Raw genomic sequence first — 15,541 nt, 5'->3', positions numbered from 1 at the left:
ATTATGGCGGTATAGTTTTTGTTATTGTTTGTTTGTTTTCGTACATAATTTGCAGATGGTCCCAAGTTGCTCGCGTCATAGCATGTTTAAGGGATAGTACAGCTTTGGTTGAGATGAGAAATAGGCTTTCGAATTTTTGCAAGATACCAAGAAAACACTTATGATATAGCACAGAGCGTACCATTTTAAGAGGAATTCAAAGTTTATTTGATGAAAATCGGGTTTGGAATAACTGAAACATCCAAAAACAAAGTAAAACAAAGCGATTGGTTACAAAATGTGGGTCCCACACTTTATTAGAATCGTTCTTTTTTGGATATCTCAGCCATTTCAAAACCAATTTTTATCAAATAAACGTTGAATTCCTCGTAAAATTGCATGCTCTTTCATATTTCATATGAGATTTCTCATTATATCACCTAAAAATGTTAGAAACCTGAATTTAGGTCTCAACCAGAACTGTACGATCCCTCTACATGTAAGCCTATGCTATTTGACGTTGTCAACGTCTGGACCATACCATATGTCGATATTACTTTCTTCGCGAGCGAGCGAAGCGAGCGAGCGCTCGAGAAAATTATGTATACATTATCCTACAAGATAGAATACTGTTCAGCTCTGTTACCTGTCTGAAGGCGGGCGTACGAAAACGTCATGCAATATGCCAAAATTGATACAATCACATTTCTGCTTCCTCCATTTGTTCTCAAATTTCAGGGGGGGGGGATGATTGTACAGGCCATCCCCCCCCCTCTCCATTTCAGGGGGGGGGGATATATCCCCCATGCCCCCCCCCCGAGATTTACGCCCATGCAAGATACAATCGACGCCCCTGATCATCCCTGTGTATGCCCATAAATGTATCCTGACTGAATCATCAGAGTCATCATCGTTTCAGAAATGAGTCAGGAAATGGGGGGGGGGGGGGGCAATTATGGCGGTAGAGTTTTTTTTAAATTGTATGTTTGTTTGTTTGTTTGTTTGTTGTTTGTATTTGTACATAATTTGCAGATGGTCCCGAGTTGCTCGCGTCATAGAATGTTTACATGTAGGCCTATACTATTTGACGTTGTCAACGTCTGGACCATAGTTTATGTCGATATTACTCTCTTCGCGAGCGAGCGCTTGAGAAACTCATGTATGCATTATCCTACAAGCAGACAAGATAAAATACTGTTCAGCTGTGTTACCTCTCCGAAGGTAGGCGTACGAACGTCATGCAACATGCCAAAATTGATACGATCACAGTTCTGCTTCCTCCTTTGTTTTTCAATTTCAAGGGGGATGATTGTACAGGCCATCCCCCCCTCCTCCATTTTAGGAGGGGATTTAACCCCCACCCCACCCCCCCACCCCCCACCGGGATTTACGCCCATGCGCAACATACGTCAATGCCAAGTCGACGAAATGTGCACTTAAAGAAATTATTTTGTGAAATTCTCTTTTTCATTATTGTCGTTATAATTTGCAATTCTGATCAATATGGCATTATACGCTGTCGTATCTTTCCACCCAGCTGCAGTGACTGCGCAGATGCTTTAAAAAAGCATAAATTTTGAACGGATTGCCCGATTTCCCAAAACTTTCACTGATGTGTTCTACTAATATCCTTTAAAATCACGCTGCTTCAAGAGTACATTATGATTATAAGCGCCTTGCTATTAAAATCTACTACCTTCTACTGGAAACAAAGGTTCCGTGCCGTCTCATCTTCATAATACTTATTATGATACTGCTCGTAATGTTAGTACCTATAATCATGTTAAAGACAGTATTCTTTTCTGACTGTCTGATATCGACAGAAAAAAATACAAGAAGAATCACCAAACTAAAGACGAAAGGCGTTTGGACTCTGTTACTGCAGCGAACACTACTGAGGAAAATACGGATTAATGGGAAACTGCGATTTTCAAACACAGTAATGGCTTGGCTGTCGAAATGAAGATGTTTACCTGTTTCACAATTACTGCCTCGGAATCCTGGTCGGCAAACGCATTCTCCGGTCACATAATGACAAATGCCCCCAGCGTTACAGTCCCGACAGTCATTCGAGCAATCCATTCCATACTTCTTGGAGGGACAATCTGTGAGAAGGATAGTCCGTTTAACCGTGATATCACGATAGAATAATTTTCCGTGAAACAAATTACCTATAGTATCCAGTGCAATAAGTCGAAAGCACATGAAAGAAGCCATTTATTTGTAGGCCGTGTCACACCTTTCTGCGCAAGCTTCGCGGGCTTCTTGCGAGGGGGGTGGGGGTGGGGATTTTCAAGCACGCAGGAGAATTTTCAGCGGGCGAACAAGAATGTTTGCGAGTTTCCGCACTGGTATCTTACCTGCTAGACGCGTGCTATTTACCTTCTACTTGCGTGTATTCCGTGTGACCTGCGTGAAAGCTTTGGAACCGATCCGTTTTCTGTTACGAGCGACTAACGGATACTGAGAAGTACCTGTGTTGGGGTTACCTGCGAGGTGCTACCGGTAAGGGTCTCCTACTGGTGTTCTGCCTATACCTCTGCGAGCAAACGTACACGACTAACTCGGAATAAGTTTTGTTTATGCTCAAGGCTTTGTCATACCGTATCTGGGGAAGTTTTGCAGCTTGACTTGATGGGGAAACAGATTTGCTATCCGGACCTCTCCGCAGTTGGTCCGCACCTGACAGTACCTAGGCTTATAGCGCGTATCTCGCCTGTAGTTGCCATGAGGTGCGCACGCAAGTCCGATTTGACCGCAGCCAAGTTTTGAGCATGACCAAAACTTTTCTGAGTGAAACGCGGGAATGCCCGGGGAGGTCCACGCAGAACGCCAGTAGGTCGGAGGCCCTTAGCGGCAGCAGCTCGCAGGCAACTCCCACGCAGGTACTTCGCGGCAGTCCCCTTATGCAGCCAAGATAATGACATTCTGTGGACCTTCTGCCATTCCTTCAGCGGAATTCCTTCACTGAGTTGTCAGCCCCCACGCGCTTGGCACACAGGTCACACAGTATACCCGCAAGCAAAATTTAAGTAGAACGCATCCAGCAAGTAAGAGATATGCACTGACTCGCCAAAATCATTGTCCGTCCTCAGAAATTGTCCGGTATGCTGGAGAAATCCCTACAACCAACAACCAAGCGTTGCTAGCCCGGAAAGGTGTGACAGGGCCTAAACATTGTTGCGGGTAAAAAGATTTGCGTGCGCACCTCCGGGCGACTACGGGTGAGATACGTGCTAGGTACTGTAAAAATTGTTCTTCGCAAGTCGCATAATGTTGATTTTACCCTTTTGAACGAGAAATGAAAGTAAATAATATACCGGTCAATGAAAGTGTTTTTGTCTAACCTCTGACAAAGAGCTTCACAATAGCATGTTCTCCAGTTTCCCTGTTGCCGTCAATGTAGCATTCATAAATGCCTTCATCGGACTTCCTGACGTCACTGAGGGTTACTGATGTCAATCCACGCCAAGCAGTTATGACGTCATCTCCGTTGCGCCTCCAGACGAGGTTCCCTTGATTTAACCCACTTCTCATTTGCACTGTTAGGGTCATGGTTTCACCCACTCCAATTGTGTAAGACTGCTTTTCTGCCCATACCTCAGAATTATAATCTGAAATGAAGTCAAAAGATAACAATACTATACAAGAAATACTCAGGCCTTTTGCATAATAATGTTATTGACCTAACTCGGATAAGATCTTTGCTGTTTTGAAAAATAGCTTCCAACGTTTCAATATATCCCCATAAAACACATAAAATCCGCGTTCAAGCATGGCCGAAACAAGGAACGATTGCAAAACTGTGTTTGTTGTCCGAGTATGTCTTTTAAGCTCTTTATTCAGTGAAGAAACTCTTACTGTGATCAAGTGATAGTAATAAGACCATTTCCATATCCATATCGATGGTTTTCTAAACGCTACCTACATAACACACTCTGTTACCCTCCAGATTGTCGAAGGCATTCAAGAATAGCATGCTTAATAGTAGAAAATCATTTTGGAGATCGAACCATTGATCTATAAAGTGCATCCTTTAATGCAGCAAGCATCTATCTGATTCGATATTCTCCTTATATTCTCCAGTTTATGATACCTAGGTAGCATGTAACTTGCCCCTATATTTTCAGAAACGTAACACCAAACCAGCTGGAAAACAATAAACCAGATAAACAACTTTATTCAAATCAGTTTAAGATGTCACGGAGCCATGCACCAGGGACAAAAAGTTATCTCAACACAACAAGCCAATTCAAAACACCAGCGTTTCACAAACAGCACAGAATTTTCTCAAAATTTGACATTTGAACATCTAGTTATGACTCTTCCCACTATTGGACATAAAGGGGAAAAATACTTCATAATTATTTCAAACCAATTCATCTAATTTTAGCGGTGTTTTTTCGATCGTTAACAGCCCACTAACGATTGCCCCGATATATATGTGACCCTGCACCACAAAACAAACAATAAGTCGCCAGACATGATTTTTTAGTTAAGACCACATTCTGAAAGAACAGACTTTAAGCTTTAAAATGATGTATAACTAGAATCAAGTGGACTCTCCTAACCTATCTAAATATTGAAAAGAAAGCACAATCTCAGGAAAAGTGTGAACTGAGAAAAGAGGCTATGAAATATTGTGTCTATTCAAGCACTTAATCTTTACCAAACCGTGCTAGCTGTGCGATGAACGGGACAAAAAACAGGAAGTAAACCACCTGAGTAACAACAATGAAGGAATTATCAGATGAAAGTGAAATTGAATATGCCTCATTAACACATTCTGCATGTTCTGTCCATAATCAATGCCAACTTTCAAAGCAGTAGCATTATCCTTTCAAAAGTTATTAGAGTTGAAAGTGAAGAGCGTGTACAAGGTTTTTTTTTTCAGAAATGAAAAAGAGACTCTAAAGACACACCTAATCACACTATTCTACCAAAAATATTCGAGATAAACTGCTAGAAACACACTTTCCAGCCCGTTTTATGACCCCAAATTTTAGCATAATGTAAAAGAAGACTTGCTCTTTCAGGAAATATGAAAAAGTCAAGATCGGCTAGGTTGACCCATTTCACTTATTTTCAGTCCTCACGCAAAATCAGTGTGTGCGACTTTTTGTTCGTTTTGTGGTGCACGGTGACATATTATGTATGTATGTATGTATAATATAAAATGTATCATCATTATTATTATTGTTATCATTATCATTATCAGTATTATTATTAATATTATTATTATTATTATCATCGTCATTAACGCGATTTCCAGCCATAGTGGAAATGCGGAATGAATTATACTTTGGGGGAAATTTCATGAAAAGCATGAACCTATTCAAAAAAAAAAATGCAAATATTGCCCTTTTTGAAAACATTATGCTCAATGCAAATTGAACTGTGAAGAGGACAAAATGCATCATATCCCACTAAATTCTGTATGATAATGAGAAAATACAACTCTTTTTCTGAGAAAAGAGGACAAATTCCCCCTATGGCCCGTTTTCTAGACACATCCAAATATATACACCATTTTATTTTGCATCCCTGCCAATCTTCCCTATAATTGTATTGATGGTACAGTCCTCAAGCTATTCCCTACACACAGTGCCATCTGTGCCCTACTGTGGAGTAGTCCTCAGGCCCTATAGATCAATCATAAGGCTTTGAAAAACGTCAAAATCGTTAAGGCGAATCAACATTTTCCCCTTCGGTACGAATTCCCTTAAGATAATTCCTTTTCAGACGTATATTTCCCCCATGAACTTTGTATACTTATATATATATATATATATATATATATATATATATATGTTAAAACAAACAGGAAATTGTGTTTCAGCAAGGCTTATTTTTTGACATTGTCTTGTTTTGTTTTTTGTAAAATAATGTGATAATTTTAAGGTGTGTCTTTAATAGAGTCCTCTTTTCGCTTCTTAAAACCCTGGACATATTTCTTTACTTTCAACTCTTATAACTTTAGAAAGAGTAATGCTACTGCTTTGACAGCTGGTATCAATAATGGACAGAATGTGTTAATAAAGCGTGCTCAATTTCATCTGATAATCTCTTCATTGCTGTTGCTCTAGGGGTTTACATCCTTTTATTATCTTTTTGGTTAAATTCATTGCACAGCTAGCACTACTTGTTAAAAATCAAGCGCTTGAATAGACCCTGTACCTCAGAGCCCCCTTTTCTCAGTTCTCTCTTTTCCAGAGTGTGTTCTATTTTCCCATCGTTAAGATGGCTAAGGAAAGCCTATTTGAAAAGAGTTGTACATATTTTAAAGAATACAGTATGCTCTTTCAGAATCTGCTCTTTAATACCCAAAAGTCCATGTCTCGCGACTTTTTGTTGGTTTTGTGATGCAGGGTCGTATACATACATATAAACATACATATGTTAACATTGTCTAGTCATTCAATGCGGCAGAAATTTTATTTTCACTGGTGTCATATTACCAAAAAACAAAAAAATAATAATACTCAAATACAATCATACAGTCAGCCTCGACATCTTGCCAAGTCAAAGCGAGTTATTATTATGACTAAAACACAGTTATTTGGTTCGAAACTTTTTGTTCATCTTACATGTTGAATTCACCCAAAGTTAGGATTGCACACAGCTATAATTATGAGGATTAAGTCATAGAGGGTTAGATTTGAGGTGATGTAACAGTTTCATCTGTCACTTTCTGACATCCAAAAAAAAAAATCATTTGTAGTTTTCAATAAATTTGAAAAAAAAAAACATGGAATAAATGCTGATTTTAACGAAAGTCCTATTATTCTCTCTTTCTGATTGTGAATATCTGATGGCATGGCATAACAACCTCATTTGAGTGTGTTGTAATCGGGGATATTTTTGTCATTCTTTGCTTCATACTTTACTGAGAGATTTCTGACCCAACAGGAAAATCTGAAAAAGTCACGACCGTGTAAATTACAACAGCTATAGATACAGACAAGTGCACGTTCATGTGAGTTAGAGACTTGATGTTACATGTCATTGTCCCTGTCTGAACGGGTTTATGGATCCATGCGAAAGGATCCCATGATATTCCCCCATAAATATCACAATTTTCACTCTGAAACATCCAAATATACAAACGCTTTAGAAGATAATATGCAGTGAAAATAAAAATGACTGCGGTACCAGCAGAGTTAAGGAGGGAATAACAACATCCCCTCATCCCACCACCCTTAGACCCCCCCCCCCCCTCCCCAAGAAAAAAAAACACACTCTTACCACCTCGGTATTCGTTGATCATGACTACTCTTTCCATTCTGCCCTTGTAGCTTACTGCCGTCCTGAACGCTCCAGTTCTAGCAGCCCCTCCAATTAACCTGTTGAAAGTCGCGCGTAACGAGCGGCTGGTAGAAAATGTTCTTGCAGTTTGAAAAGTGCCTTCTGGTAAACCTGAATCATGCCACCCTTGCCCTCCTTCAGTCACTCCATGGCCTGTCTCCCCCGGTCCAGTGTCCACCTCTCGCCCGATGTAGAATTCGATGGAAGAATGGGTCAGGTCTTCCATCATGAAAACGCCGATGAAATTATTACGCGTATCTTCAACTCCAGCATAGAGATTGAACGCAACCATGTCAACGATGTGCACTAGAATCAAAACCCAGAATCCATAATGTTTTTGTTTCTTTTGGTTGAGGAAAAATTCGAAAATGAATACTTAAAAAGTATTAAATGTTGCGTTTTCATAAGGCAAATTATTATATTGATAAATCCTAAAGTTAGGACGATCTTCTTTAGGGATTCGTGCACTCAATTACACTCCACAAAATACACACGTACAAACAGTGTTTTTTAATGTAATTTTTACTCAATGGGGGAAAAACTTCTTTAATGAGGTCTGAATAATATACAAATAAATATATATATATATATATATATATATATATATATATATATATATATGTATATATGTATGTATATATATATATATATATATGTATATATAGATATGTATATAGATATATATATGTTTATATATATACTCATTTATGTAGACTAAATCAATCGCCGTTTTCTTACAGACAGGAATTAAACAAATTATCACAACAGGAAACTGCATACGTCACGGACGCCTGATGTGGCTTTGGTAGTAAAATCTAGCCGTGACAGCAGCATTTCTTTACTCTGTCGAAGACTTCTACATTCCATGCGCCATATATCGTCAGTCACTATCGTGTGCAAGTCACGAGACCGACACCCACGAGTCATACAGCTCACAAGTCATACAGCCCATGAGTTATACGGCTCACGAGTCACACAGCCCATGAGTTCGACACTACACAATAAAGGCTCACGAAACTGACAGTACACAAAAGAGGCTCACGAGACCGACACTAGGCAAAGAGGGTTCACGAAACCGACACTACGCAAAAAAGGCTCAAGAAACCGACACTAGGCAAAGAATTCTCACGAGACCGACAGGATGAACAGCGCCATATACATGTCAATTACTCAAATGTACCTGTACAGGGTGTTCCATGAATGAGAAAATTACATACAAGCGGGTGCAATTTCGTTATGCTATCGAGCGTGAAATTGTAACTACTTAGATAAGCAGCACCATCTATAGACCAATTAAATGTATAGGGTGTCCAGATAATGGCATAAGGAAGATATAAGAGATTGAAAATGAAAGTTGCCAGGGGATTACCCCATCAATTGCCCTCCCTCACCCCTGCCCTGTTAAAGATCTATTGTTTTTGCGTGTTTGAGTGTTTGTGAAAAAAATAAACAAAATTCAGTGAAAGTGCACGAGAAGTTTCAACATTAATTTCGAAAATGCCAAAGCACCCTCGTTTCCCTTTCCCCAAAGCATATGCCGGTATACACCTACTCAGAAAAGGAAAACAAAATGATGTGGACATTTAGATCCACCAACTAAAATACCCAGGTGCAGTGAAATGAAGTTTACAAGAAAATACTTCACAAGGTGGACAATACTGCAGTGCACACCTGCTTTACATGATATGGAGGAGGAGTAGTCTTCTGCAAATGTGTTGATTTAGTATAAACTTACAGAAAATTATATTATTATAATCGTCTTTCAAGTTAGCTTGAAAGATTGGGGAAAAGAAGATGCATCCATGAAAACAGGTATTCTATTTTATGAACAATATACCGTTTTGAGGAGAATAATATTTCAAACACAAGCTACAATTCGAGGTGATTGCTGGGATATTAAAACGTTTTCATCCTTTGAATGTCATAAAGATACAGAAAAAAAAAAATACAAATTGAACTCTAAGCAGGTGGGTATAAGCAAGAGGATATAAAATCTTATTATGGCCTATTTAATTAGTGAAGCGAGAAAGAAAAGGGCGAAAAAATACATTCTTTCCACCGTCTAGCTAGAAAGTGGAAAAGCCTATTAAAAATAGCACGATTGCACCAAATAAATCATACACAGTTCTTGTCCTCTATTACTTTTTCATACCTTTTTATTTGGGGGGAGGGGGCATGCAGAGGACAATTTTATTACAAATAAAAGAAAATTTGGTAGCAGTGTCGCTCCCCGTTACGTGACAGAACTGCCCTCTAAAAGCCTCACGTGCAATAATTCATATTTTATGTCGTTGATAATAATCATGTAGATGTTGCTGTACTAATTAGTTACAATCTCTCGCTCGATAGCGTGACAAAATTGCACACGCCAGTATTTAATTTTCTCATTCTTGGAACATCCTGTACAGGTACATATTTGTAATTGACATGTAGATGGCCCTATTCATCCTGTCGGTCTCGTGAGCCTTCTTTGCCTAGTGTTGGTCTCGTGAGCCTTCTTTGCCGAGTGTCGGTCCCGTGAGCCTCTTTTGCGTATTGTCAGTCTCGTGTGCTTTCTCTGCTTAGTGTCAGTCTCGTGAGCCTTTATTGTGTAATGTGGGTCTTGTGAGCCTCTTGTGCGTAGTGCCGAACTCATGGGTGTATGACTCGTGAGCCGTACAACCCATGGGCTGTATGACTCATGGACCTATTTTTATGTCGGTCTCCTGGGATGACCCAATAGAGCTCACGAGTCATGCAGCCCGTGAGTTCGACACTAAGCAAAGCCCAAGAGTCTGACACTAGGCAAAGAAGGCCCACGAGACCGACAGGATGGACAGCGCCATCTTTTATGTTAACTACGAATATGTTTCTCTACAGGGTGTTGCATCAATGACATAAAAGGGGAAAATACTGCCGGATGCGCTTTCTTCACACTATTTAGGTCGAGATTGTTTAGAACTGCATTTGTATAGGCAAGGTATTGTTACTTGCGTAGATCGCTGCTTCGCACATTCGGCTGCGACATGCATATGACTGAATATTATGAAAACCGTTTAAGAAATTTCTAGCTTCTAACTTTTTATAGCTGTTTAGTACTCCCTGACACAGTTTTAAACATATTTAAGCTTTGGACAAATTAAAACATGCATTACATGCAAAATGATACATTGATTCAGTGTATGTATATGAGAGAGTGTCATCATCTTTTGTTGCTGCTGTTGTTGTTGTTGTTGTTGTTGTTGTTCTTGTTCTTGTTGACTACCATTAGATTCTTTTGTTCTCCATAACCTGATTCGTCAAACCAATGCAGATTAAAGATATCACAAGAATATTACTTGAAATCTCGAAATCCGTGTATGGTAGCTTAACCACTCATTCATGTCTTGCCCATTCAATCTGCATTTGGATATAATTTGCATATATATATTTTGTTTACTTCCTACATATTTCGTTGAATTTGTATCTGATCTTCATATACATGTAACTACAAACGGTGTTCCCTATGAAATATGACCCCCAAAATAATGAAAACATTGGCAATATGCTATTATGATATATGCATGACAACTCATATATTTTCCCTAATTTGATTGTCAAAATAAAAGTTAATTAAAGTTGATGGATGATACTGTAGTAAATGTGACCGTGCATCACAAAACGAACAAAGAGTCGCACCCCTTGGTTTTGCGTGAGGACTCATTAAAGGTGGAATAGATCAACCGAGTCAATTTTGAATTTGTCTTATTTTCTGAAAGAGCTATCCTTCTACATTATCCTTTAGTTTGGGATCATAAGATTGATGTGAAAATGTGTTTTCAGCAGTTTTTCTACTACCCTTTAATGGGGGAGAATAGAATGACCGGGTATGTCTTAAAAAAAAACCCTTTTTATTTTTTGAAATCCTTTACATAATCTTCACTCTTAAGTCCAATAAATTTTAAAAGGATAACGCTACTGCTTTGAAAGTTGACATTGTTCATGGACAGAATCGATTGTCTTAATGAAGCATGGCCCAATCCAGCTTAATCTAATAATCCCTTCATTGTTGTTGGTCCGGTGGATTACATCCTGTGTTTTGTCCCTTTCATTGCACGGCTAGCCTGGCTTGGTGAAGATTAAAGCGCTTGAATAGACCCTGTACTTCAGAGCCTCTTTTCTCACTTCACGCTTTTCCAGAGTGTGTGCTTTCTTTCTAGTATCTAGATAGGTTAGAAGAGTCCATTTGAATTGAGTTATACATCATGTCAAAGCTTAGAGTCTGTTCTTCTAGAATCTGCCCTTAAGTGAAAAAATCCATATCTGGTGACTTTTTGTTGGTTTTGTGATGCAATGTCACAAATTCATGTCTGTAGCCTTAACTTCTGTTTGTGCGATTGAAGCAACGTTGAGTTGTCAATCATAGAGAGTTTCCAAGAAGTTCTAGTCTTCAAAAATAAAAAGTAATGAATTGATAGCCATTTTGATAATCCATTTATTTATTTTTTTATTTATCTACTTCTTTATTCATTTTTCAATCTTGTTTTCACAGGGTAGATCCTTCGAGTTGAAAACTGTTGTTCTTGGAGGCCCTGCATATGGAAAATACACACATGTATCTATAAACAACAAATCACCATAACACCATCAAAAACTATTGCAGAACATGTAACAAACATAACATATATCACTCCTTGCAGAATGAAACAATTATACATATCTAATCATGAAGAATATGTGGCTGCATACTACATAGGTTTGCACTATTTTGAATCTTGCTTACAGACCGTATCATTTAATCAACTCAGCATACTTCTGTCTGTGAATGTTCTCAGTCATCCAGGTAAAGTATCACATGAACAATATTGGTAAATCTAGTCAACTGGACTTTTTGGAGTAGCGACGTTTCGCGTCCGCTCCGGAACGCTTCATCAGGCCGACTGATCTTTGGCGGCAATTGGTTGTTGACCCGTAACACTTACAGGGTCGGGGAATTTCGGAAAGCGCCGAGGAATTCTCCGAATTATGCTCGAATTATGCCGAAAGAAAAGTGCGATATCCAACATTTGCTCTAAAATTCGTAGAGCATCCACTTTTTTTTTTTAAAAATCCCACTATAGACAATGATAACCATGGCCGAATGTAGATGTCAGTTTTGTTTTGTTTTGTTTTGTTTTGTTTTGTTTTTTGAGGGGGGGGGGATACCTGAAAAATTCAAGGAGTTAATACGCAAACGAGGGTGCTTTTGTATTTTTGGAATTGAATTGGAAAGATCTGGTGCATATTCTAAGTGAACATATTAATTTTTGCATGAACACTCAAACATGTACGCACAAATAAAGGTATTGAAAATACCAGGGTTGCGGGAGCGTAACCAACGCGATTACGTCCTAGCAACTCCACTTTTCCATCACTCATTTCTTCCTTAGGACATTATCGGGAAACCCTATACAATCACGCGCTCTGAATTCGTTTAAAGGACAAGTTCACCTTCATAAACATAAGGATTGAGAGAATGTAGCAATATTAGTAGAACACATCATTGAAAGTTTGAGGAAAATCAGATAATCCGTTCAAAAGTTATGAATTTTTGAAGTTTTTGTGCAGTACCCGCTGGATGAGAAGACTACTGCAGTGTATGAATAACTTAGATGTCACATGCGTACAACAATACAAGGAAAATATAAAGAGAATTTCACAAAATTCCATCTTTTGAAAAAAGTACAAATTCCCCTGACTCGTTACCGACAAATGTTATGGGTAATATTATTCCCCCTGCCAGTGCATTTAGAAAGAGGTTAGTCAAGTGCTCTTTTATTATGCGAAAAAAGTGAAAATATGTTGAATTTCTTTTACATTTTCTTTATATTGTTGTACGCATATGACTCACAAGCTGTAGTAGTCTCCTCATCCAGCGGTTCCAACACAAAAATTAAAAAAAATCATAACTTTTGCATCGATTGTAAAATTTTCCTCAAGCTTTCACTGATGTGTTCTACTAATAATGTTGCATTTTCTCAATCCTTATGTTTATGAAGGTGAACTTGTCCTTTAAAGATGGCACTGTTCATCCTGTCCGTGGGCGTTCTTTGCCTAGCGTCGGTCTCGTGAGCCTTTTTTTTTTGTGCGTGTGTGTGTAGTGTCGGTCTCAGCAGCCTTTTCTGCGTAGTGTCGAACTCATGGGCTGTATAACTCATGGGCCTATTTTACTTGATGTCGAACTCATGGGCTTTCTTAACCAGTGTCGAACTCGTGGGCTGTATAACTAGTGGGTGGGCTGTATGACCCGTGGGATTTATGACTTGTGGGCCTTATAATTCGTGGCCTGTATGACTCATGAGTGTCGGTCTCGTGACGTGCACCCGTAGCCATAAAACTGGATGGGGTGATATTTATCACTTAAAGGTCTCTGCTAAATTTCGCTTTCATCTGCGAAGACGACGAAACAATGTCTTCAACAGATTACAGTGAAGTCTGGTCCATAACTAATGACTTTGTTTAATAATTGGAATTCACTGTTTATCATAGAAAAAAGGACAGTCATAGCGATCGAGTTTGTGTACAAACCGAAGGGAAAGCTTGTATAGAAATTTGCGTCTCGCTTCACTGCATACCTTGACACTGGGGACCATACCAGCCTGTATCACAGCCTCCTTGACCATCACAGGAACCAGTTACTGGGTCACATTGGTTGGATGACGCACAGTGACACGTCTGGGTGCAACCCGCACCGTACGTTCCAGCTGCACATCCTTGAGTAACACAACACATTCTGTCCGATAAGCCTTATGCATCGTCACAGTCATCTTTTGCTATAAGTCTGAATTTTTTGGTCTTCACACCAACACAACTAATAACATAACTGCTCCCATTTGCACCACATATAACATTTGATACATTATTATAAAAGTATGTATATACGTGTCTATAGTTTTGTGTATGTGTGTGTGTGTGTGTCTTTGCATCAGCTTTACTGGCTGCTCTAGCTAAGTGAAGGCAATTCATCACTTACTGAACAGGCTTGCAATTGAATGTTGTTTGTTTGTTTGTTTGTTTGTTTTTGTAAAATCTTGATAATAGTCAAACGGTCAAAGAGGCTCAAATGGGCGCTAGGGGCGTCTTTAAGAAAATCGATATAATGTGGGGTACCTCAGGGTTCTATTTTGGCGGCTTTGTTGTTCGATATTAATTGCATAATCGATTTTTTTTTCATTTTTTCATTTCATTTCATTTTTATTTCCTTTCCGGCCAAAGTATATAATATGACAATTGCATATAAATAAAATAAGTACAATGTAACTCTTACATATCCAAATGAAATTTAAATACACGTCATTTGTTTACAGAAAAATATAAACATACTTTAGTTGAAGAAATACATGGACAAAATGTGACTGAATCATAACAAAGAAAAGGTCGGAAATGGAGGGGACAGCTAAAAAGCCAAGCTTGTATATAGAATGCAGTCCCTTCGTGAGTCGTGAAAATTACAGTAAGATAGTGCAACGAGACAATTTGACATAATCCTCGGGAAACAGAACATAAAACGAGTACGCACACAAACGCACACACAGACAGAAACAAAGCTGCTCTCTTACATACGCGTGGAAAGAATAAACAGGAGGTCAAAGGCAAGAAGGGGACAGGAAGACAGGGGAAAGGGCAAAGGAGGAAGAGTTCAAGGGTCGATGCCATGGCACATGAGACTTCGGTCTTACCGAGAAGTGGACTATACCGGTATATGAATGATATATTATAACGGTTATGAAATAAATTGAACAAAGTTAAGACGTTAGCAGCAAAGAAATCAGTTAGCAACTTTCAAAATGCAAATCCCCAGTGATATAAGAATTGATAAATATTTTCTTTGATTTCAAAGTAAAAGTGTTGAAACTTAGATATTCTTTTATGCTGCTGTCAAGGGAATTCCAGAATTTAGGTCCAGCGAAAGAGAATATAGATTTTGCAAAAATCGTCCTAAATGGAATATGAATGTACAGTTTTATTTTGAATAAACATGGAGTCAAACGCAAAAGGAAGGGAATTATTTATTAATTTGTACATAAACTGACCTAAATTCAAACAATACAAATCCTTAATTTTTGAAATATTATTTTGATAAAACAAGTCATTAGTATGACATCTCCACGATTCTCTACATATAATACGAAGAGCTTTTTTCTGCAATAATAATATTCTTTCTAGATTATTATGAGGAGTAAGTGTTGCCCCAGGCGAGAATGCCATAGTTCAGATAAGGTAAAATCAAAAATAAACATAACATTAATAAAACATTTTT

The 15,541-nt window shown here is 38.5% G+C and overlaps 1 protein-coding gene across 1 annotated transcript; it reads right to left on the bottom strand.

Annotated features, from left to right (window-relative positions):
- Positions 1 to 1,824: 1,824 nt before the first annotated feature.
- On the bottom strand, positions 1,825 to 14,106 carry LOC139714902 (uncharacterized; the record flags this gene model as incomplete). Its single annotated transcript, XM_071626549.1, has 4 exons — positions 13,857 to 14,106; positions 7,225 to 7,590; positions 3,327 to 3,593; positions 1,825 to 2,084 (listed from the first exon to the last, which is right to left on the bottom strand). Coding segments are annotated over exons 1-4 (1,050 nt in total), but the record flags the coding sequence as incomplete, so codon positions are not given.
- Between the last annotated feature and the right edge of the window lie 1,435 nt (positions 14,107 to 15,541).

This window comes from Diadema antillarum, unplaced genomic scaffold (assembly GCF_040938485.1).
Source record: "Diadema antillarum isolate AM-2024a unplaced genomic scaffold, OU_Dant_1.0 seq00002517_RagTag, whole genome shotgun sequence".
In the NCBI taxonomy this organism is placed as follows: domain Eukaryota; kingdom Metazoa; phylum Echinodermata; class Echinoidea; order Diadematoida; family Diadematidae; genus Diadema; species Diadema antillarum.
Note: the sequence above shows the minus strand (reverse complement) of the source record. Positions and strands in the feature narration are given on the sequence as shown.